General features: G+C 45.6%; 3 protein-coding genes across 4 annotated transcripts in view; all 3 read left to right on the top strand.

The window, feature by feature from the left end:
• Window positions 1-16: 16 nt before the first annotated feature.
• Window positions 17-662, top strand: LOC133052517 (basic proline-rich protein-like). The gene is made up of 2 exons (XM_061137457.1): window positions 17-216; window positions 281-662. Exons 1-2 carry the CDS (start codon window positions 17-19, stop codon window positions 660-662), a joined length of 582 nt encoding a protein of 193 aa, XP_060993440.1.
• On the top strand, window positions 177-11,831 carry HSDL1 (hydroxysteroid dehydrogenase like 1). Of its 2 annotated transcripts, XM_061138292.1 has the most exons (6): window positions 177-280; window positions 4,103-4,157; window positions 7,035-7,260; window positions 7,935-8,380; window positions 8,592-8,819; window positions 9,488-11,831. In XM_061138292.1, the coding sequence occupies exons 3-6, from the start codon at window positions 7,041-7,043 to the stop codon at window positions 9,584-9,586; spliced, it is 993 nt and encodes a 330-aa protein (XP_060994275.1). In that variant the 5' UTR covers window positions 177-280; window positions 4,103-4,157; window positions 7,035-7,040; the 3' UTR covers window positions 9,587-11,831. The 2 variants fall into 2 exon arrangements, with proteins under 2 accessions (XP_060994275.1, XP_060994276.1); XM_061138293.1 differs by lacking the exon at window positions 4,103-4,157 and having other exon boundaries at window positions 181-280.
• A 2,113-nt stretch (window positions 11,832-13,944) lies between these two features.
• The window catches only part of MBTPS1 (membrane bound transcription factor peptidase, site 1), a 44,527-nt gene continuing 34,346 nt past the window's right edge, over window positions 13,945-24,125 (top strand). The window contains exons 1-2 of the mRNA XM_061138291.1: window positions 13,945-14,087; window positions 23,231-23,713. Of these exons, the coding sequence (XP_060994274.1) occupies window positions 23,551-23,713 (163 nt within the window). The 5' untranslated portion in view covers window positions 13,945-14,087; window positions 23,231-23,550. The remainder of the gene's footprint in view (window positions 14,088-23,230; window positions 23,714-24,125) is intronic.

Raw genomic sequence — 24,125 nt, 5'->3', positions numbered from 1 at the left:
GTTCTGCGGGATAGCTATGGACCCTAGCCCACCAGGCCACCGGAGCCCGCGTCGTTGGCGGCCCAACGCTTCCCTGGTCTCCACGGCAACCGCTGCACACGCGCACTCGGGGGGGCCTGAGCGTCGGAACGCCGGGGGCGGGTCCAGCAACGGCCACGCCCCCAGCGCGTGCGCGGGTCACGTGGGGGCGCGGCCCGGGGAGCTGCTGCGGCTGCGGTGACGGGGGCGGCGGCCGCGCGTCTTTGGCGGGACCAGCTTCGAGGCCGCGCTGTCTCTGCAGGTACCGCGTCCCCCGCGCGCACCCCCGGGTCCCAGAGCCTCCTAGGCTTTTTCGGCGCCCGGCGGGGCTTCGGCCCGGTTGCTCGCTCTGCGTCCCACCACGCCCCCCGAGACCAGCACCCTCCTCGCCGAGACCCTCGGTACCCCCGGACCCTGTTTTCCCTCCCTTCCCTGGGACCCCCGCCCCCAGCACCCCTCCTTCCTGGCCTGTCCACCCTGAGCGCCTCTTCCCCAACTCCATCCGGGCGTTGCACCCCCATGAGGAGCCCGTCTTCTGGGCCCGCCCCTCCCCCGGGACCCGGCGGACCTGGTGCCCCACCCACCCCGAGCGCGGGCCCATCTCTTTCTCGGACCTGACCCGGGTGCTCCCCACGAGGCTCTGAAAGGCACCGGTTTGTGCTTCTTTATTCTCGTTTCCAAAGGGACTCGGTCTGAGTGGGGTTTGTTGTCTTCGTCTTTGTTCTGAATGAGAAGTAATTCAGACTAAGGGCGCTCTTGGAGAAAGGGCCCCACCAGCTCTCCAGCGGCGGTGGTTTGTTGGGCCCTGCCGGGTGCTGGAGGGGAAGGTTTCTGGGGACCAGGGAGGCTGTCGCTGTTCCGAAGGAACGTGCAGCCCGGCGAAGCCCAACCCAGCGGCCCGCTTGGTGATGTCAGCAGGATGCCCGCCTGGGGGTCTCAGAGTGGGGGTCACCAGGCAGGCCTCTGGACTTGAACAGACCTTGATCTGTATTCCCACCGCCCACTTCTTAGCTGCAGAGTCCTGGCTGTGCCACTTTACCTCGGTAAGCCTCAGTTTCCATGTCTGTAAACTGGGCATGATTACAACTCTGCCTGGAAGGGTTGATGAGAGAATTGCCATGATAGGAAGAAAGCACTTAGTGGAGTCTTTTGCAGAAAGCCAGATTTTAACCCTGAGCGCTGCAAATAGACAATAACTAACATTATTGAACATTAAATTATAGTGGTTAATAGCCAAGATTTATTGAGGGCTGATATTCCCAGACTCTGAGTGCTTCATAGTATGATCTGATTTCATTTTCATTATAATCTTAGGCAGGAAATATTAGCCCCATATTTGCAAGTAATATAAGGAAAGCTCTGTGAAGTAATTAAGTAACTTCACCCAATACACACAGCTCTTACATGGGGAGCCTGGGTTCAAACCCAGGATGTCTGTTTTCGGAGTCCGTGGTTGTGATCACTACAGTAATATTCCACAGACATAGATAGAGCTCAACAAATTTTTTTTTTTAAGCAGATTTTTTTAAAAAATAAAAGTCACATAACAAAATTCACCATTTTAGCCAGTTAAGCGTGTGCTGTTCATAGTAGCATGTTAACTGTCCACAACCATCACTACTGTTTAATTCCAGAAGATTCCCATCATTCCCCAAAGAAATCACACCCCATTGGCAGTCGCCCCCTATTTCCCACTCCTCCTGCCTTGTGGCAGCTCTCGTCTCCTTTCTGTCTCTGGATTTGCCTTTTCTGGACATTTCCCATACATGGGGTCCTATAACGAGTGGTCTTTTGCATCTCGCTTCTTTGGCTTAGCATACTGTTCTCGAGATTTGTCCATATCATAACATGTATCCATACTTTGTTCTTTTCATTGCTGAATTAATAGTCATCATGTGGAGAGACCACATTTTGTTTGCCCATTCATCTGTTGTTGGACATTTGGGTTATTTCTACTTTTTAGCTAGTGATTAATGAAGCACAGCCATACCGGTTTTTGTGTGAGCCTAAGTCTTCAGTTATCTTGGGTCTGTACCCAGGAGTGGATGCTCTTATAGTTTTAATTCCTACTGCGTAAGTGGAGACCTGAAACTGAGGGGTATTGGATCTTGGACAAGAACTCCCATGTTTTGACTCTCTCCATGTAGTTTACGTTAGCTGTATACTGAAACTTGGCACGGGGGGAGGGTAAGGAAACTCCAAAAAGTCATGATACACCAATAACAGCTTCATCAAAGTGCTGATGCAAAGTTGGAGAAGCTTCTCAAGTTATTTCTACCCGAGTGAAATTTGAGCTTTGAACACAAGGCATTGTTTGCTTCTATTTGTTAAATAAATACTGTATACCTAGCACCATGCTAGGGTCTGGGGAGGAACAGTAGAGATGGATGCGACCCCAGCCTCACACCATCACAAGGCCACAGGTGGATTAAAGACTTGAATCTGAAAAGCAGAATTGTAAAAAAGAAAAGAAAAGAAAAGAAAAAATTTGGAAAATAATACGGAAAAATATCTTTCTGACCTGGGGTTAAGATGGGATTTCTGAAATGAGACGTAACAAGCATAACCCATGCAGAAAAAAGATTGATAAATTGGACTTTGTTGATGTTGATACTAAGACATTCATTTCATCAAAAGCACTTGTATAAAGAGACAAAGCATACAGAGGACTAGTATCTAGAATGTGGAGAGAATACTTAGAACTCTGAAAGAAAAAAAAAGACAACACAATAGAAAGAAGGTCACAAGGGGACTTCCCTGGTGGTGCAGTGGTTAAGACTCTGCATGTCCAGTGCAGGGGGCTTGGGTTTGATCCAGCATGCTCTGTGGTTCAGCCAAAATAAATAAATACAATTTTTAAAAATTAAATTTTTTAGAAAGTTGACTTGAAAAGAAGTAAGATCAAAAGCTAGAAACAGGCATTTCATAGATGAGAAAACAGAAACAGCACATAAACGTCAGGAGGGAGTGCCAGCCTTATTAACAGTCAGGAAATGCCAGTGCAGACGATGGTGAGATCCCATTTCACAGCCAGCCTTTGGCGGGAGGCGAACTGTTGGATGTTGCCAGCCATTGAGAGGAGGCAGCGTGAGCTCACACTCTGCTGCTGGTGGGCGTGTAAAGTGGCTCAGCCGCTTTGGCAGCATCTGGTTGAACACATGGACGCCCTGTGGCCCAGCAGTTCAACTCTCAGGCCTGTCCCTTTGAGAAACTCTTGTGCATGCACGAGAAGGTTGACAGCAGCTCTGTTTGTAGTTGTAAAGTCAAAACCAACAGGAACAACCCATCAGCAGTAGACTGGACATACGGATTGTGTCTGTGCCATGAGACGGTGCAGCAGTGAGAGTTTATGGCCTGCCGCTGCGGAGGTGTGCCTGGGTCTGGGAAACAGCCCTGAGTGAGAGGAACAAGTCCCTGAAGAGTACGTGGGCCCTATTCCTTATGTAAGGGGCAAAACGGACTACTGTTATTTCAGAATCTCTGGTAGGGTGGTATACAACTATTTACGAGAGAAAGAAGAGAGCAAGGGAATGATTACATCAGAACTTAGGAGAGTGATTACCCCAAGTGTGGTGGAAGGGGATGTGACCAGGGAGGAGGCATTGGGCCTTCTAAGACTCTGATTTGATTTGTGGAGTCCTGGGGCCCCAGGAGTGTTTTTTTATTCTTTGAGCTGTGCATAATAGACAACTTTGGTGTACATTTTTCCAATTTTCTTAAATTGTTGTTTAGTCGCTCAGTCGTGTGCGACTCTGCAACCCCATGGACTGCAGCACGCCAGGCTTCCCTGTCCTTCACCATCTCCTGGAGTTTGCTCAATCTCATGCCCATTGAGTCGGTGATGCCATCCAACCATCTCATCCTCTGTCGTCCCCTTCTCCTCCTGCCCTCAGTCTTTCCCAGCGTCAGGGTCTTTTCCAGGGAGTTGGCTCTTTGCCTCAGGTGGCCAAAGTATTGTTTGGATTCATGGCACATGCATTTTTACTTTCTTTTAACTTTTAAAAACCTTTGGTCTGAGTTTTATGTAAAGTTTTCCCAGCTGAGCTGTGAGGGAAAGGCGTTTGCTGTTTGTTTTTGCTTGCAGCTTGTCCTGAAAAGAAGACAGAGCAGCTCCTGGAGGCCCAGAGCTGGCAGAGGAGGTAAGAGGAGACTGCAGGCGGAGAATGACTGGGGAGAATGACTTGGGCAGAACGACTGAGGACTCTGTCGTAGTCAGGCATCTTTTCTGAAGTTTTTCCATCTCACATTCTTGAGAAAAATGGTGTTCAAGGAGGGGTTGAAGTTTACACAGCTTCCCCTTGAGGTGAGGTCATTCCCCAAGGCACATGTGACCTCCTTTTAGCTGGAACCTTATTACAGACACGCCTGCCATGCATTTTTCCCCACAAGTATTTCTTTGGCTCCAATCTATTAGACCTTGATATGTGGCGTCCAGTGTTTTACTGAAAACATTGTGTAACATCTTAGACGTATACCCACCTATTATTTTGAAGACTAGATTTAATGTTCCAAGAATCTAGTTGTTGTTGTTGTTTTGCTTATGGTTGTGTTATTACATTTTGTTCAAAAAGTACTGGTGCATGCAAGTATCATGTTTTGCATTTACTTTCCTCATGGCCTACTCTTTGAGTAGGTGTGACAGATGGCACGTGTCCACTGTAGAAGTGTTATTTTGGGAACTCCCAGCTTAGGGTGGTTGGACTCGGATTTTCAGTTTTTATGTTCTTCTTTGTAAGGAGCTAGTGTTTTTGGTCACTTCTCTGGGAATCTTGAATCAGCTCTGTCCCGGGAAGCAGCCAGTGTGACTGGGAGGGGCCTTTCCACCTAGCACCTGCCCCCCAGGATGTGGCTCTCTTCTGCCACGGTATGGGGGGGACCCGTCACTGCCTCATCACGAGCATCTGGAAGCTTTGAGAGGCATAGCATACAAAGAGGGGATGCCTTTGAGGTGGAGGACTGTGACCCCGAGGGCTTCCCTGGTGGCTCAGTGGTAAAGAATCTGCCTGTCAGTGTGGTAGCAGTGGGTTCGATCCCTGGGTTGGGAAGATCCCCTGGAAGAGAGAATGACAACCCACTCCAGTATTCTTGCCTAGGAAACCCCATGGACAGAGGAGCCTGGTGGGCTGTAGTCCATGGGGTCACAAAGTGTCAGACATGACTGAGCGACTAAGCACAGCACAGGACAGGATTGTAAAGTTTAATGTTTGAGGGGTCATACGCGCATTGTGGGGCATTTAGGAATCCTACTGCCTGCTTCTTCAGTTTTCTATCATATTTCTTTCGTATGTTTTGTTGGTTTGTAATTTGGCCTACACACTCATATGCATACTCAACACACACACACACACATGCACACACACACACACACACACACACGCATATGTATTTACATTCAGTAGTTTTTTGTTGTTTTATGCGCCTGTTACCAGTGTGGTGTCATTTCTTACAGCGTGTCCCATTCCAGAGGTTAGTTTGTTTTCTTTACTCTGCAGACCTTGGTTGAGCTCAAATTGCATTGCGGTGGAGTGGGAGGGAATTATTCTTCCTTAAGCTTATGCCAATTTTTGCTGGTACTGTCAGGGATTTTTTTCTTAGTTTCAGAAAAAAACTTAGTTTTTTCCTATACAGATTTCTATGAGAGAGGCCACTTCCAGACAGTTTATGTAAATTTTGTGTTTGGCTTAAATCTATTTTCTCTTACATAATATTAATAAATGCTATATACCCTTGTGCTTGTGCACGTCTGAGCTCCCTGTAGTTTAATTGTGGTCGGTTCTGATCTTTTTGATACCTGACCCTCACTGAGAGCACGTGGTTGGCTCAGGCCTTGGTGACTCCCCTGGTCTAGTCTGGAAGGAAGTTTATCAGCCTTGGTCATGCCCAGCCGTTCTGTGCCTCTCTGATTGCAGATGCACACACCAGTTCATATGGAATTTTAAGTTGTTTTGTTAGCTGTCAGTCTCTCCTCCTAGGCAGTCGTTTGCTTCCTCTTTGGAACCTTAGTGTCCATCCCAGTGCGTGGCGCGTAAAGATGCTTGCTGTGTGGATACTTACAAGAGCTATATTGGGCTTTTGTTTCCCCAAACACAAGGGGCCAGGCGGGGAGGACGGTGTGCCAGTGATGCCAGCCAGATGAAGTGTGCTTAGCCTCTGTCATTTCTGAAAACCATGTCTTCAGGTTCGGGGAGTATCTCTTTTTAAACTGTACATTTATGAATATTATTTATACATAATGCCGTTTATGTTAGAGTATTAGAGCATAGTTTTGTCTCAGAGTGAGCTGTAAGGTCTTTGAGGCTGAAGTGTTAGTCGCTCAGTCCTGTCTGACTCTTTGAGACCCTGTGGACTGTAGCCCACCAGGCTCCTCTATCCATGGGATTTTCCAGGCAAGCACACTGGAGTGGGTAGCCATTCTTCTGTCCAGGGGATCTTTCTGACCCAAGGACTGAACCCTGGTCTCCTGCATTGCAGGCAGTTTCTATACTGTCTGAGTGATCAGGAAGCCCCCTTTGAGGCCAAGGCTATGTCTTAATAGTGCCTCTGTTTTTCATACTTTGTCTCTACAGGGATAATAGGTCCTCTGTGCTTGCCAGTTTTGCATAAATAAATTCAATAAAAGAAATAAACATTACTCTCAGCTCTTACGTGAATTAAAAAGTCTGTGCCTGTCACTAAGCTGGGCTGGGGACTCCTTAGGGCACAGAGCATATTGTGTTTATTGTCATATCCATAACATTTAGCTCAGTGCCTGGATTTTAGTAGGAATTTGGCAACTCCTGATAATCATGTTGATTAATCTTCTTGGACGGAAAGAACTTTGTAAGCTGCAGATGTCAAGTAATGATATCATAAATTGACTGGATCCACAGGCTACGTGCATTTGAACAGTTACTGTTATTTGAATGAATGCAAAATTGTTAAGCCCTGATGTCTCAAACGTCCTTCTTCACCCAAACTGTGTGTGTTCCTTTCAGTTACTAAGCAAAGACCACCTCTCTCGCTTCCCGCCCCTGCAGGCTGCCATGGCTGCCGTCGACAGCTTCTACCTCTTGTACAGGGAAATCGCAAGGTCTTGCAACTGCTACATGGAAGCCCTCGCCTTGGTTGGAGCCTGGTACACGGCCAGAAAAAGCATCACCGTCGTCTGTGACTTCTATAGCCTCATCAGGCTGCATTTCATCCCGCGCCTGGTGAGCAGAGCGGACCTGATCAAGCAGTATGGAAGATGGGCGGTCGTGAGTGGTAAGAGATGAGATTTCATTTCTTGCCTGATTTAAAAACGAAGTCATCTTTCCCGTTTGATCTGTGTTATAAGTTGGATGCTTCATTCAGGGACTTACTGAATTTAATCATGTTTTCATGGGATAAAGAAATAAAACTTCCTCTGTTAGGATTATGTGCACATTTCTCACCACTCATCTTGGAAGGTGTTTCCCTGTGACTTTGTCCTTCTTCTGTCACCTCCTGTTCCCCATCCAGCCCCGCCTTCCTGCTGCTTGCTTTTCCTTCTTGCTCTCTGTTTTGAAAGTGTCCTTACAAACTGGTACCACTTTCAGAAATGCTTCCCTTCTTTTAAATTTCATTTTCATTTACCATTGTTTCCTAGGAAAGTACCTTCTGACACTCACTGAGACCAGATGAGGCTTTGAAAACAGTCTCCCACTGTGTCTCACAGTCACCTTGGCGAACGTAAAGCAGCGCTTCCTCTACCTGTCAGAGTGTCTGGGCGAGCATTTGATTAGCTCGTGTCATTTGTATTACGGATTCCACCTTGTGCTTGACTGATTACTCCCAGAACTGAGTTTATTTCTAGTGTGAATCCTTCTCTGATTAAACCCAGACACGGGGTATTTAAGGTCCGTTTTAAGGGTCGCACCGTGAAATGAGTTTGCTCCCTTTCCCGGCTTGTCCTGTAGGTGCCACGGATGGGATTGGAAGGGCCTATGCAGAGGAGCTGGCCAGCCGTGGGCTCAACATCGTCCTGATCAGCCGGAACCAAGAGAAGCTGCATATGGTCGCTAAAGACATAGCTGACACCTACAAAGTGGAGACTGACGTTATAGTCGCGGACTTCAGCAGTGGCCGAGAGATTTATGACATGATCCGGGAAGCCTTGCAGGACAGAGACATTGGCATCCTGGTGAATAATGTGGGTGTGTTCTACCCCTATCCACAGTACTTCACACAGGTCTCTGAGGACACGCTCTGGGACATCGTCAACGTGAACATTGCCGCGGCCAGCCTCATGGTCCACATCGTGTTGCCAGGGATGGTGGAGAGGAAGAAGGGCGCCATCGTCACCATCTCCTCCGGCTCCTGCTGCAAACCCACCCCGCAGCTGGCGGCATTCTCAGCATCTAAGGTAACCTGTTCCCAGGTGGAAAGTGAAGTCATCATGTAGGAAAATGTTTATCACAATGGTTTGGTCTAGTTTGTTGAGTTCTGTGTCAGCAGCTGATGTTTGCTTATGCTGTATTTTTTTCCCAAAATGACCATAGGTCTTTTTTTTTCTTCTTGATCTCTTTTGAGTTCCCAACAAAATCAGTCTTTTCCCCTCCTGTTTTATTTAACAGGCGTATTTAGACCACTTCAGCAGAGCATTGCAGTATGAATATGCTTCCAAGGGAATCTTTGTACAGAGTTTAATCCCATTCTACGTGGCTACCAATGTGGCCGCCCCTGGCAGCTTTCTGCACAAGTGCCCGTGGTTGGTGCCTTCCCCAAAAGTGTATGCACATCATGCTGTTTCTACCCTCGGCATTTCAAAAAGGACCACAGGATACTGGTCCCATTCCATCCAGGTAACCAGCCGTGTGTGCTCAGCCCTCGTAATTAAGGTTAAGGCATCCTAAACCTTTCCAAACGATAGATACATGGCAATCTGATTGAAGCCTGATGCTGGAAGATGAGGATCGTAAATTCTGATTCTCAAATCTTAGTGGTTCCAGTTCAGTCACTGAATTCTCTTCTGCGGATTTATTGTGTTAAGAACATTTGAAAGTTCCAGCTGCATGACATCTAGAAGAGGAAATCCGCTGTTTTAATGTCAGTAGAGTAAGCTCCACCCTGCCCCTCAAACCCCAGTTCTCTCTCACTGTACTGACCGTGGATGCATTTTGCTCTTTGACCTGCCTTTTATTCCTGGGATGACTTGGAATTCTTACCTACATGACCTGCTATTTATATCACACTGAGTAAAGATGGAATGGTATTGCTGCATGTAGGTCTGTCCTGCCTACTTAGCGGAAGGGGTGAGCGGGTGGTGACCCCACTTCTGCTCCCCAGAGAGTCTAGCACAGGGTCTTGTGCAGAAGTGGGTACTCAATGCAGTATCACCTAAGGTTTCTTTCCTCTTTTGTATTTAAGGTGATTGGTGATGTTTGTTGGCTTAAATCATTGCTGATCTGTACAGTTTGTTGTCGATGGCTTTGGATTCTAACCTTGTAATTCTTTTCTCTTTCATCTTTAGTTTCTTTTCGCACAGTATATGCCTGAATGGCTCTGGGTGTGGGGAGCAAATATTCTCAACCGTTCTTTGCGTAAGGAGGCCTTATCCTGCAAAGCTTGAAGCCGGATGACGGCTGGGAAGTTTGGCCGACTTGTGGGAGCCTGCAGTATTCTACATTTGGAGGAACACATGGAATTTATCTTCTGCACTTTTTTCGATTATTTAGCATATTCTTGACTTATCCTTTGCAAAACAAACATAAACCTTTTAAGAGTGCTGTGGGAAAACCCTTAAGGGCCGTGCAGAGGGCACAGAGTAAATATCGACTGTGGCATGAGAACTGCTGGAGGAAACCTAAAATTTGATGTGTGTGTTTTTTTTTTTTTAAACTTTTCAGAAGTTGTGTGATTTATGTTGTTCTAGGAGCTACAGTAGTATGATACTGAAATACGATATGAGCTCTTACAGTCTCACATGTTTCTTAAGGGAAATTATCTATGTCAGTAGATGAATTATAGCATTGGTTTTCAGTGTTCATCAGGAAAGACTATTGAAAAGTGTTATTTTCTAGGTAAGATTGCTGGTATAGTTCGTGGAAGCCTGTATTACATTATGTAGCTTTAGTCGTTTGGCTCTCTGTGTGTGAAATGCCGCTCTTCAACTGATAATTAGAGAACCATGTGTGTGCATATGTTGTGTACATCCGGGCAACTTTATTTATTGGTAGGTTACTTTAAAAAAGATTTCTTGTCAAGATGTCTTAATGTGGCATCCAAAGGGGTATTAAAATTCTACATTATTCTTTTTCATACTAAACAAGGCCACCTAATTTTGTGCTATAGGTTTGCCATATATAATATCACCTAACAATGTTGCCTAACAACATTGTTGTGTTTTTTTTTTTTTTTTAATCTACTAAGGAATTAATTCATTCCTAGCTTTGGACATGTGATGACTGACCCTCAGTCATCTCTTGACTTATAGTTACTGTGGATAAGTAGTGATTTCTCAGCCTATGACCCATTTTATAACTGAAGTGTAGCCCTCTAGAACTTCTCATACCTGGCTGTGAAACACTTTTCTGTGTAATATTATTCCATCCCAGTAGCATTAATGATATAAATATCAAGTATTTATAGAATAATAGTTAAAATATGGACAAATTACGTGTGTGAAAAGACATACTGTATCTGTTGAAATCAGTTAGAAGCTCATTCTTGGTTCATGTAACAAATTTGTATGTTACAGTGAACACTTTCATTGGTGTGAAGATAATTAATGCCCAATAACCACCACTATATGGGTTTGCACTGAAACCTACTGTGTAGTCTTTTTGGTTCAGGTCTTATGAAGCCAAACATTTTTGAGAACCATATACCTAGTGCTTTGACAATTGTAAATCACGAGACGAATATGTCAGTCTGTGCACATTTGAAATCCAGGGTTTAATATTGTAGCGCTGACGCAGAAACCAGTTAATTGAAATCAGGACTTTCATGGAATCGCTTACTCCTGAGCTGATATCCATTACGAGGAGGCCTGAGCATGCTTTTATTTTATGCCCACAGTTTTGCCAGTGACATTGCCTTAGTATTTCCAGATCTGACTTGGACTTAGGATCAGAGGTTAAATTCAGAAGCTCTTCCATTTACAGATCAGGCCTTCATTACACAAGAGGAAGAACTGCAGGTGTGAAAAGTCACATACCAGTGATACTACATGGAAGTGATGATTTTGATGGCGTTAGCTGGAAGCCTTTGTCATATTTGGCATTTCCCCACCTGACAGTTAATTGATGGTCATTAAGACTAGAGAAAACTTGACTTCATGCCACATTGACTTGAACTTTGTTGTATAACAAGTAGCAACGTGATGTAAAAATACCATATTTATATTTAAGGTGTTGTGTGGTACAGCAGTGTCTAATATTTATAGATTAGATGTTGGATCATTGTTACATGATGAGACTAAGTAAACCATGTCAGTGATGTTTTAAAATTTTCTTCTTGGCAGGACATACGTAAATATGCTGATCAGTGCAAAGTTAACAAAAGATGAAAATCAAGAATCTTTCTTAGGTTTCATCTTTGCCAGTGCTCATTTGAGAGTCATAATTGGACCACTGTAGCTGGGGTTTCTTATTAAGGATGTGGGAAATAAACCTTTGAAATAACCTGTGACCTGAAAATTTAACAATAAAAGCAGTTGCTTCTGCTTCCTTTAGAAGAGATGTTGGTTCGTATGTTTGGAAAGAGAGAAACATTTTCCTCCCCCCCATAGAAACAAATACTTAAAAATTACAAAAAATTAATCTCTGAACACCTGTGACAGTAATTCATTAAAAGCTGGTAATTCAGTCAGAAAATTGTGCATAGTCATATGTCTCATAAGTCTTGAAACTACAGAGTTGATTTTTTTGCTCTCGTTCTCCTGATAGGTTGAATAAAATAAAGGCCGATTTTTGTTCCTTGACGTGGGTGATAGGGAGATCACTGGTGGTTTTGCCATGATCCATTTTTCGTTGAGCGGTGGGGATGAAAAGTAGCAAGTTCAAGGAGTGGGACGAAAAAGGGAGACTATGAGTAGACAGCTCTTCTGAGGAGTCTTTTTTGCTTTGTTTTGCTTTCACCTGAATTACTTAAAATCTTGGCACATTTGGGTTAAACAGCATCTCGAGTCTTGCCACTGTGTGCACTCCAAAATCAGTCTTTCTGTGTCTCTGTCTCTGGACTGTTACTCTTTAAAATAGCATTCAGGTTTAATAAAGATTTACCTTCCCATGGGATTACAAATGCTTTATTATACACATGAAGTGTTAGTTTAGGGAGTTACCAGAACCTGGAGTGGTGGAAAACCGGTAGACCAGGATTCTGGGGCACTCAGCCTACCTTGGTAAATTTCCAGGCCACCTCCTGTCATGCTCCAGGCCCCCTGCAGTTTCTAGGGCTCTCAGGAGCTGCCGAGTTCCCTTCCCCTTCAGTATCACATGACGAGGATGTTTGCGATTCACTAACCTACCTCTGTTCCTAACAGTGGGGCTTTGTATTCAGTGGCATAGGGACCTAAAGGGCTGTTAAAAGAACCCTGATTAGAACATCACAGTTAATTTTAAGATCAAGTCCCTTATGTGGCGGTGGGGGGGAGTGCTCTGGATTTACAAATGAAAGAGTCAAGAGTTCTCTGAAAGTTCCTAACACTGATGTGATCTCAGGAGGTGGGGAAGAACTTGATCAGGTTTGGGTTGGTCTAGTACAACCACATTCATTGAATGTGTTCTGTGTCAAAGTCTGTATGTGTATGCTTCATTTAACCTTCATCTTCGGGAGGTATTCATATCTCCTTTGGGTGAGAAAGGTGAGTTACAGAGAGCTGAGGTACAACTTGCCTAAGATTACAAAAAGCTAGTAGGTGAGTCTATGTTTCTCCACTCTATTATATCAGTTTGGTTAAATATTGTTAAAAGGAATATGCAGTGCTGTGGTTTCTAATATTGGGGCATTATCCAGGTGCTGTGGAAAGGTCAAACAAGATACAAGCAGTTTTATCTCAGGATGTAGCACAGTATTTGTCATCAAAATGACCTAAAACAGGCTTTCAGTCCCCCTTGCGTGCCAGCTCAGTCGTGTCCGACTGTTTGCGACTCCATGAACTATAGCCTTCAAGGCTCAGCTGTCCATGGAATTTTCCTGGCAAGGTTGTCATTTCCTTTTCCAGGGGATCTTCCCGACCCAGGGATCGAGCCTTCGTCTCCTGCATTGGCAGGCAGATTCTTTACCACTGCCGCCACCTGGAAAGCCCTTCCATCCCCTAGTTGTGCCCAATGTCTAGTGTCGATCAGCTCAACATTTAGACATTAAGTGGGTGATTTTAGTATCTCAATCACCCAGACAACTGGGGGGGGGGGCACACTTTTAGAGAGTTTAATACATCTTTGTTTCTTCACAACGGGTCTCCGCTTGGCGCCCGTGGTCCAGGCGACGCTGGGAGGGGTTAAGAGTAGAGCAGACCGGCCTCGAGGCCGGGGTCTCGCCTGTCAGGGTGGAAGTCAGGCGAGGACTCGCACCCTCAGGCCTTGAGTAAGCACTTGACTCGCCTGCATCCGAGCTGCAGCGAGGGTTAAACGGGTGGAGGTTTGCAGAGGGAGCGCCGCCGCACCTGGCTCTACAGGCCCCAGGAAGACAGCACTGGATGAACACGAACGTTCAGTGGCTGTTCCGCCACGGCTGTCCTCCGCAGGGCCGCGCCCGGCCGGGGGCCATACAGGTTCCCTCAGCTCCTGAGAATCTCCCATCCGCCCACTCCAATAGTCCTTTTCCCAGACTCCGGCCAGGTCCCAGCAACCTGACCCCGCCCCTACCCCGGGGCCGCAAACGTCGCGAGACCTCCACCCTTCCTCCGTTGCCAGGGTACCCCCCGCCCCGGGACCTCGGCGTCCAGCGCGCGCACGCAGGGCACGCACGGTCGGCGGGGGCCGGCGGTCCTGGTCGTCGGTGTCCCCGCCCCAATCGCGCAGTCTCGCGAGAGTTGGGAGTAAACAGCGCCGAATGGAGACCCGAGGCGTGTTTGCAGCGGAGGCGCCGTTATCCCGGGCCCGGCGGACCCGAGCCTGAGGCGGCCGCAGGTACGTCAGGCAAGTCCGCTCTCCAGAGCCGCCGGCCCTCCCGACCTGCCGGGTTGCCCGCGCGCTCCGGCTTGCTCGCCGCGCTCGACGCCCCGAGGGCGGGGGTCTGCGCGGGCGGGGGCGGCGGCGGCGGCGGCGGCGGGGCCTCCCTGTGCCCCTGGAGCCGCGCGGGCGCGAACCGGGTGGTGCGGGGCGCGGGGAGGACGAGCGTTGGAGACGTGCCGGTGCGCCACTTGCGAGCTCGCGGGAGCCGCGCCGTCCCGCCGCTCGCCCCGGCCGGGCTCCCAGCCGGTTTCCCCGCCTGCCCCTCTTTGCGCGTTGACACGCCTCGGTGGTCGCTCCACTTCCCCGCTTCCTTTATCTGAGGTGAACTTTGACGGAGTTACACCGTGTAACGGGGGTACCCCCCGTCCGGGCCCTCAGCCTGGGAACAGACCGCGGTTCTCGGTCTGCTTCCCAGAGGGGAGCCTGCTGTGGGATCTTAAGGGACCTCGGTTCCTGCCCCGTCCGTGTCTGGTGTTTTATAAATGCGGGGTAAGAAGCTCGTCGGTCATTTGGGTCGGGGAGGTTCTGGTTGACTCTCAGACCTGTAGGAGCTTCACGTGCTGCCTAAGACTGTTGTACACCGTCTCCTTTACGTTCATTTAAGATGTTTACCCCTTGTCTGGGTTAGCGCCCTTGAGACTTTGGGCCTATTTGCCTATGCAGATTAAGTTAAATATTTACTTTAGATTCCGAAGGACACTTCCAAGTAAGAGAGAGTGGCCTAAGGTCTCGGAGTTGAACTGGAGAATTTCGTTTCCTTTGGCCCTTTAATCTTGACTGTGCTGGTAAGTAACGCTCTCGCTTCAAGGTTTCAGTTTGCCTAAGTATAAAAATGAAGGGTTTGGAGAACAGTGATTTTTTTTCTCCCCAACTTTTAATCTGCAGCACCCATTTTACATACGCACACACACACACACACACACACTTTTTTTTTTAACGTGAGCGCTTTATTAAGGTTAAAATTACTGTTTTTAAGTGTGCTTATTCAGCATTTGTTCTTTTTTTTGCCCCCGTAAGTCTGCAGTTGTGCAATCATCATAATCCAGGTTTAGAGCATTTCTTCCATGTCCAAAAGATCCCCCACTGTGCCCATTTGCAGTCACTGCCCATTTCTAACTCCAGCTCCAGGCGACCACTAATTTGCTGTCTCCTTGGATTTGTCTTTTTTGACTATTTCGTATATTCAGATGGGGTTATATGTGACTGTTGTATCTGGCTTCTTTTGCTTTGCAGACTCGTTTTAAATTTCATGTAATTTGTACCGTGTATCGGTGTGTCATTCCTTCTTTAAAAAAAAAAAAAGTACAATTGCTTTACAATGTCGTATCAGTTTCAGGTGCACAGCAGAAGTGATTCATTTATACATATGTATATTCTCTTTCAGATTCTTTTCCATTGTAGGTTATTACAAGATATTGAACATAGTTCTCTGTGCTTACAGTGCTAAGTCGCTTCAGTCCCATCCGACTGTGTGGGACCCTGTGAACTGTAGCCTGCCAGGCTCCTCTGTCCACGGGCTTCTCCAGGCAAGGATACTAGAGTCGATTGCCATGCCCTCCTCCAGGGCATCTTCTTGACCCAGGGATCAAACCCATGTCCCTTCACAGCTCCTGCTTTGGGAGGCAGGTTCTTAACTAGTAGTGCCACCTGGGAAGGTCATGCTCTACAGTATGCCCTTGTTTATCTTTGCAGCCCCTTAGACTCTTTGCTTAGAATTCTCCAGGCAGGAATACTGGAGTGGGTTGTGATTCCCTTCTCCAAGGGATCTTCCTGACCCAGGGATTGAACCCTGGTCTCCTGCCCCATGTCTCCTGCATTGCAGGCAGATTCTTTACCATCTGAGCCATCAGGGAAGCCCCCATATATCGTGGTGTGTATCTGATAATCCTAAACTCCTAGTTTACCCCTTCCCTCAATACTCCGTTTCTTTTTAAGGCACACTAACACTCCACTGTTTGCATGTAACACATTTTGTTTATCCATTCATGCAGGACACTTCTTGCAGATAATGTTTTTTGTTGCCATGTATGAAGCAGATGGCCAGAGCCCTTTTTCTTAGAGGTGGGGAGGGGGACGACTGGGAAGGCCAGGTGGGACCCTGGCCCATAAGCTAACTCCATTGTGCTTCCCAGGTAGCCTTATAATCAAGAGTTGGTTGTGTCTGTAAATAAAGCATTTCTAGTCTAGTGCTTGCAGCGCCTTAGAAGCTCCTCGGGCCGCATGAGATGTTGCAGGCTCCCTTCTGAAGAGACAGGAGGTTTTATCATCCCCTTTGCGTCCTTCTCATGTGTGCTTACCTTGTCTGTCAGTCTGGTGGGAGATGGTTCTTGCCCCGCCTGCTGTCTCTGTCATTTGTGTGGCAGCCACAGTAGGTGCCAGGGTAACTAGAGGCCACAGGCCCAATAGACTGCATGTAGCTCCTAGTGCAGTGCTTTAAAGTGGAGTAGGGGTGGTGTGTTTGCATCTGCCCCTTTACATCCCGAGAGAGTTGAGATACTGCTTATATTTTATTGGAAGAACTTGGCAAGTCCAGCCCTTGATGACTTGAAATATTAAGAATGGGAGATGGACCTTGGTCTCTCAGTGTATGATCTGAGTCAGCTTGAAACTGATTTCCTCCTCCCTGTGGCCTAATCAGTTTTGACCTGCTACAGAAATCTGTTCACTTGGTTTATTAATATTGAGGATGTCTTTTTGCCTAAGGTTGCTTAAGGAATGAGTTTAAAATGCGGAAAGTGTGAGCCTCCTTTGTGGCTGGCCGGGTCCTGCATGGTGGGAGGGTGAAGAGAATGAGGAGACAGCAGCAGCCTCTGCGGAAGAGCAGACAATAGAAACAGTGTGGACCATGACTCTTGATTTTGGTGCTCTTGACTCGCTGGGCTCAATTTCCCCCTACAAAACCTACTGATGGGCGAATATGCCAGAATGAATGGTTCAATCAGGCTTAAGAATACACCTTTGTTTTAAGATAGTGTGGTCTGGCATCTCTCAAATGTTAGTCTGTTAAACAATGGTCATACAGTCAAGTGTGCAATTAGTTATGAAAGTGGTATTTTTACAGCCAAATTTTGATTGAACTGAGTGGTACCCTTTTGTGGCCTAAACAGTTTTCTCTGGATCTGTTTCAGTAAAGGGTCATTAAAAAGCAAGGCGCATCTTCCTAATTAGACGACTATTGGGTGATAAAAGTCATTTCCCTGACTTACGTTCTTTAATTATTTGCAAAGAAACAAATTTGTATGTACTTTAGCTATACCCAGAATCATTATCCCAGTGACACTGGTTTATGATGCAAAATAGAAGATTCTGGGCTATGAGGAATGTTAACTGTTGCCTGCCCAAGTGAGACACCTCCTCTCCTTTGTCTCCCTCTTATACCCGTCTCATTAAATCTTATTCCTGGCATTGTATTATTTGAGCTATTTGAGCTTTGTATTTTATATTTAGTATTTGATGTCAAATATTTTTTGATTGTACCTGTATTGGAGATATACTTACTTATGGAAAATGCATGATGTTGTAAATACCTTCTTTTAGGGTGTACCTTTGTGTGGAAAAATAACCAGGCCTTCTACATAAACTGTAAAAATTAAATCCAGTCAACAGTTAGTAGATCCAGAGACAACCCTAACCAGGCCCTGTAAGTTAGTGATATTACAGATGACAAAGCTGTTTAGAATGAACTAGCTGAAAGCATAACCTTAAGTTAGAAGGTAGACAGATTTTTGAAAACAGATCCTAGGAAATAGATTCCTTTTCTGGAGGAGAGCATGGCAACCCACTCCAGTATTCTTGCCTGGAGAATCCCACGGACAGAGGAGCCTGGCGGGCTACAGCTCGTGGGGTCTCAGAGAGTCAGACATGACTGAAGTGTTTTAGCACGCACACATGCAGATTCCTTTTAAGGGATCTGTATACAACTACATGTATAGTTGAAATTACATTTTTAACATATTTTGACTGACTGTGCAAGTTTTATTGCACAAAGTTATCTTTTTTCATGTTCTTTTTCCCTGGTGCATATAGTTACATATTTAAAAATGAAAATTTGGATCACATTAACTGTTATACTTACTATTTCATTAGCACTCCCCCATATTCTCTGGGAAATATGTTAGCTTCCTGTGGCTGCTGTAACAAATTTCTGCACACTTGTTGGCTTAAAACAACACAGATTTGTTGTCTGGCAGTTCTGAAGGTCAGTAGTCTGAGATCAGTCTCACTGGGCCGAAGTCAAGGTTTCAGCTTCATTCCTTCTGGGAGTTCCAGGGAGCATGTATTTCCATCCCTTTTCCAGCATCCAGAGGTACATGCAGTCTTTGGTGCCTGACCTCCTCCTGGTATCACTTAAGCCTCACGCTCCCATCATCACTCCCCTGCCTCCCTCTTACAAAGACTCTTGTCATTACTCTGGACCCAGATGGACCATCCAGGATGCTTTCCCCATCAGGACATCCTTTTAGTTACACCTGCCGAGTCCTGTCAGCCGTATAAAGTAACATAAGTTCTGCGGACATCATTTGGGAACCATTATTCAGCCTTCCCAGGGAGCCTAATTTTAAATTGCTGTATTGCATTCCATGATGTACATAAATTATTTAGCTAGTTCCCTGTTGCATTTTAGGTGGTCTCTGATTTTTCCCCAGTTAAAAGACTTGGACATAAATTGTGTGCTCTTAGATTCATACTTGTCTGGATTTCAGGAAAGCCGGGTAACCTTCCTGTTAAGAGTGTGGCCTCTGGAGCCAGACCATGCATGTTCCCAGCCCATCTTCCCCACTCAGAAGCCAGGTGACTCCAGGCAGTGCGGAGCCAGCCTGGACCTCAGTTTTCTTGTTGAAAGTGGGGTGGGGACAGATTGTTGTAAGGATTAAGGGAGTTAATACATGCACATTATGTGGGATAGTGTCTGCTACATGCTGAGTGCTCAGGATGTGTTCATTGTTGTTGTGACCGAATTTATCAGGCTAAAAGTTTTTTACACTCACGTATTGACAAGTTTCAACTCTCAAAGGTCATAAGAGTTTTTTACATTCACTAGCAAACTAGGAAAGTATTCAGGTTGAATTCTTAAACTTGATTTCATTTTATCTGGATGTCTCAGTTTTGTCTGTCAAAATGTTACTTAACTTTTATGATGTAAATTATGGAGACACTGGGGTTAATTCTAGCGGCTGTTTACAATCTCAATTCCTTAATTCCTCAGAATGAGAAATACTTTTAATTTCCCTGTAAGTAGCCCAGCACACCTTTTGAGATGTTCAGGTGTCATTCTGTGTGACAGTTGATGGTTGTAAATCTGTTTGACAAGGTCCGTGGTCTGGTTGTGCACACATCGGGTCGGTGCAGACTGAGTCTACAAGAGGCTTAAAGTTGCCTCCCCTCCTCCCCTACATTTTCAAATTCATACTCCCACCCTCCTGAGGGCAGTCCTAGCAACTGAGACTAGATATAGGACCTTTTTTTTTTTGTATATTTTGGAAACCATTTCCACCATTTCAGAAAGGGAGGAAGAATAGTACAAGCCCTTTTTTCTCTGCATTTTTAAGTAAGTTGCAGATCTGATGCCCTTGATCCCCAGGCACTATAGTGGGCATTTCCTGCAAGCAAGGACCTTCTTCCATAACCACGGCACAGCCTTCAGAGTCCAGCAGTTAGTCATGATACTCCACCGCTATCTAATCACAGGCTGGTCCCATGCAGGTTTTGCCAGTTGTTCGTTCCAGTAATGTCCTCACGGCAAAGGGATCCAGTTCAGAGTCTTGAGTTGCCTTCAGTCTGGAGCCTGATCTCAGCCGTTCCTTGGTTTTCATTACCTCAGTACTTAAGGTGGTTGTAGGCCAGTCGTTCTGAAAGATGTCCCTCAGTTTGGGTCCTGATGTTTGCTCATGACCTGATTGAAGTTGTGTGTCTTTGGCAGGAACCCCTTGGGAGATGCCAGGCTCTTCTACCACGTCTGCCTGGTGGACCCGGGTCTGTTTGTCCCATCTCTGGTTAACTTGATGAAGCGTCTGCATCCTAGCATTCCTCTACTTCCTTTTGTAAATCAGGATTTTGTTGGGAGGCATTCTGAGATCATGTAAATAGCTTAATCCTCTTCGCATTTCAGTTTATTTTCTGTGTGTATGCCACGGCGGACTCGTGTTTTCCTTTTGTCTTCAGTGGGTCAAGATCTGTTACTCTCACCGTTTACTTGGATGCACAGATCCCAGCGGGCCCCTGTGACCCTCCCCGCCTTTCTGTGAGCCCTTCTTCCCCTTGGGCACACATGTTCCAGATTTGTCTCTTTTTACCCTGCCCAGCCTGAAACTCGCTCTCTAAGGAGCCTGTTTTCTTTCAATGGAGTATAGTGTTTAGAAAACCAGTGCTGGGCACTAGTGGGGGTGAGGGGGTTCCCTCCTATGAGAATATTGCTGCCCCCATGTTCTTTCTTTCAGCAGATAGAGCTAGGATATACATGTCCATGTGTTGGTGCGAGTGTATGTTTCTACACCTGTCTGTTGAAAACCTTGCATTCACACCAGTATTTCCATTGTTATCCTGCATGGCTCTTTCCAGTGGTTCCCTTCATGTTTGAGACTTCCTTCTCTGATGGTGAGAAAGGTGCCTCCATTCTCTACAAAATATTTAATTGACCCAATCAGTGTCCTTCTGTCACTGCTGACCCCTCACTCAGATTCTGACACCCCGGGGCCTCACGCCCCGCCCCAGTATCCATCATTCCACACAGGCTGGGCTGCTGAGGCTCTCCCACCAACACCTACCTTCTTGTCCTCAGCTTGTTGCTTTTATAAAAAGTGTTTTTCCTTTCCTAAGTGTCTGTGTTTTCATCCTCTGTGCTTATCTATGCTTGTTGCTGCATGTGTGTTTGCTACTAGATGGTAAGCCTGGCTGGGGGAATATGCTCTCCAGGTATGCACTGGGCAGTGAGTGGAAGGAGCCATCGTAGACACGGTGAGGGGTGCCTTGGGAGCCCCACGGAGGAGTAGGGGACTGTATCTTAAAGCAAACAGGCCAGGGCTGCAGAGGTCCGTGGCCGGTGGCTGGTCTTGCGACCCCAGTGATGGTGTGGGCACTGCCTCAGTTGTAAGAGAGCGTCAGCTGTCTCTCCCCACAGGCTGACTTTTAAGTTCATTGTCTTTACCCGTGTGTGAATTATTTTGGAACAGGTGTAATGAAAGTTGATGTAACTAAACTCACTGAATCTAACATTTGCTCACTAGTGTGGCTCACTAATATGTGTGTGGTATCCAGTCCAAATGTGTCATAGATTCTGTAGTGCTCTATTTGTATTTTATTTTTTTAATTGTTTTTTCACAGTAAGTTCATTTCCTGTATCACGCGAGCCTTTGTCACTGTGACTAGCTTTCTCTTCTTTGACCTGTACGCTGAGTCAGGTGTATGCCTCAGGTCACTGTGTTCTGTGATACCTCATTGCTGCGAGTACCGAGTGTGAACAGGAGCTTGGCGCTCACTGCCAGGTGGCTTCCTCTAAAACAGCTTGGGCTGGCTTTCGTGTCTCCTGTTGCTCTTCTTCCATCTTTCTTTTCTGGTCGTTGGTTTTAATTGTTTATATGATTGACATTCTCTTATTCTCCGTGTTGCTATGGAAATAGCTTTTAATATTTCATTTCTGTCTTATTAACTGTTCCACCAGCCTTGGTTTCCAGTTCAAGTTAGGCCTGCCTTTCATATCACTTGTGATTATAATGATGAATGTCCTAATTAGTATTTCAGAGATTGTTTAGATACTCCAATTGCTTACCTGTCTTTATCACTGTTTTCCTGTTTATCAGTGCTTTCCTAATAGAAGCACTTGTGAATAGTCCCAGAAACCACAAACCCCTTGTTGTTATTCTCAGATACCAGTTTCTGCAGGAAGAATGGATTTATTAACACCTTGACACACCTCTCTCGAAAAGGGGCTGACTCCTTGTCCTAAATGTTTTCTTCAAAGAAACAAGTAGTGATGGAAGGAAGGACTGTCTCATTGCTCTGTTTTCCCCCTACTGGGTTATTTATGTTTCTGATGTGATCTGTGCAGTGTATCTTTCTGGACGTTCTACAGCCTGTGTTTTTTGTTTTTTAACTGCTGTTCTATTCTTCACTGTGAAGAATTACCCTTTTCCTTGCCATTCAGATATTTTGAAAGGTATTTGTGCTCACATACAATTTAATACTCAAGTCACATTTTTCTCTGGCAACAGCTTTTACCTCACCAACTGTCCGTCCTCTCATACCACATCCAGTAAAGAGATAATCTGATTTTATAACACATTCAGCAGGTTGAAAGTCTTTAAGTTGCGACTTGAGGTAAAATACATTTACTGACAATAAAAACTCTTCCATGCTCTCTTCATAGAATTGGCAGAAAATATTTCAAAACCTGAAAAAGTGTAGTTTGAGTAATTTCAGGGCACTGTGTGTCTTAGAGGGTGGTAGGTACATGAATTGTGTGGAAATTAGTCTGTTCTTAGATGTTACTTTTATATAGAAAGAAAAGAATGTGTACCAAGCTTTTACTTGAAAAACTGGTGGAATTTAATTGGCAACCCACTCCATTGTTCTTGCCTGGAGAATCCCATAGACAGAGGAGCCTTGGGTTGCAAAGAGTCCAGCACACTGAGGAACTAACCATGCATGTGGGAAATTAAATACACATGGGGAATTAAAGTGCTGATTGGGGCAATGCCCTGGGCATAAAGAAATGCAATTGATAGGAAAAGACAAGAATCTGAAATTGAGGCAAAGGGAACGAACTTGGGCAAAGACTCATGACTCCCATTCATTAGCTTAGGGCTAATGTGCTTATTATTCTGGGGGTTATTTGTTATTCTTGTTTTTCTCCATTTTTCTCATTTATTTTATCCTATTTTATTTTTGAAGCTGTCCTAAAACTTTCTTTTCCCCCTGAAAGGGGTGAGGAGTCACTAAATTAAAATGAGCCCATAAATATTTCATGGTTGCATCATGCCTTTGTTTTGTCTTATAGCTGGTGTGTCTTTTAGACCCTCTTATCCAAATTGCAGAGATCACGAAACCTCCATGGCTCTGTCGGCGCGCTGCTCATGTCCCTGTGTGCTTGCTTTGTTTTGTAGACTGGCTCACAGTGATCACTCATCCCCGCTGGACTTTGGTTCCGTGGTGCTCATGGAGTGTAGGACTCAGGGGTCTGGGCCGGAGTGAGCGAAGCCTGAGGCCCAAGATGGAGAAGAAACGAAGAAAGAAATGAAAGCCTCGTTTCAGGCCAAGCCACAGAGGCCATGAAATTTAACTTTTATTTACGTTGGACAAGACTGTAAAATGGCGGATCAGTAATGTTTCAGCTTTTAGCTGAAACAAAAATTAACTTATAATCAAGGAAGAAAAAAGTACGATTTGAGTTTATGCGATTTTATGACCATACTCACTCACGACCATGAAGCTTGTCAACATCTGGCTGCTTCTGCTGGTGGTTTTGCTCTGTGGGAAGAAGCATCTGGGCGACAGACTGGAAAAGAAACCTTTTGAAAAGGCCCCGTGCCCTGGCTGTTCCCACCTGGATTTGAAGGTGGAGTTCTCCTCAACGGTTGTGGAATATGGTAATGATATTATTTTAAATGTTAGGGACTTGCCCCTCAGTGTGTTGGGTTTTTTTGTTTTCTTTTTTCAGAGTTATTATAAACATTAGCTTTTGCCAAATACATTTCCCTCTCTTCTGCAATAAATATAAAATGGGCTGAGTGCATAGTGTTTGTATATTAATTCTGCTGGTTTGTTTTTTCAGTTTAATTATTTTATATAAAGCAAGGAAATTGACATTCTGAATTATTTCCCTAAAAATGAATTCCATGGGACAAATGTCATGGTAGCTGGTGAGGGTGGATACTTTGGAGGGGATGAAAGTTTATGTGACCAGTTGTGAATAACTAAGCAATGAGTCTTATATGATCTGCTCTAAGTTTCGTTAACTTTCCAGGAAGAAGAGAGCCTTCACTTCTCTGAATTCCTCCT

The sequence above is a fragment of the Dama dama genome, chromosome 4 (assembly GCF_033118175.1).
Source record: "Dama dama isolate Ldn47 chromosome 4, ASM3311817v1, whole genome shotgun sequence".
NCBI lineage: Eukaryota > Metazoa > Chordata > Mammalia > Artiodactyla > Cervidae > Dama > Dama dama.
Note: the sequence above shows the minus strand (reverse complement) of the source record. Positions and strands in the feature narration are given on the sequence as shown.

Coding starts and splice junctions, on each gene's coding strand:
- LOC133052517 (XM_061137457.1), top strand. CDS start 17: ATGGACCCTAGCCCACCAGGCCACCGGAGCCCGCGTCGTTGGCGGCCC. Junction 217..280: donor GGGGAGCTGCTGCGGCTGCG/GTGACGGGGGCG, acceptor CTGTCTCTGCAG/GTACCGCGTCCCCCGCGCGC.
- HSDL1 (XM_061138292.1), top strand. CDS start 7,041: ATGGCTGCCGTCGACAGCTTCTACCTCTTGTACAGGGAAATCGCAAGG. Junction 8,381..8,591: donor CGGCATTCTCAGCATCTAAG/GTAACCTGTTCC, acceptor TTTATTTAACAG/GCGTATTTAGACCACTTCAG. Junction 8,820..9,487: donor ACTGGTCCCATTCCATCCAG/GTAACCAGCCGT, acceptor TTTCATCTTTAG/TTTCTTTTCGCACAGTATAT.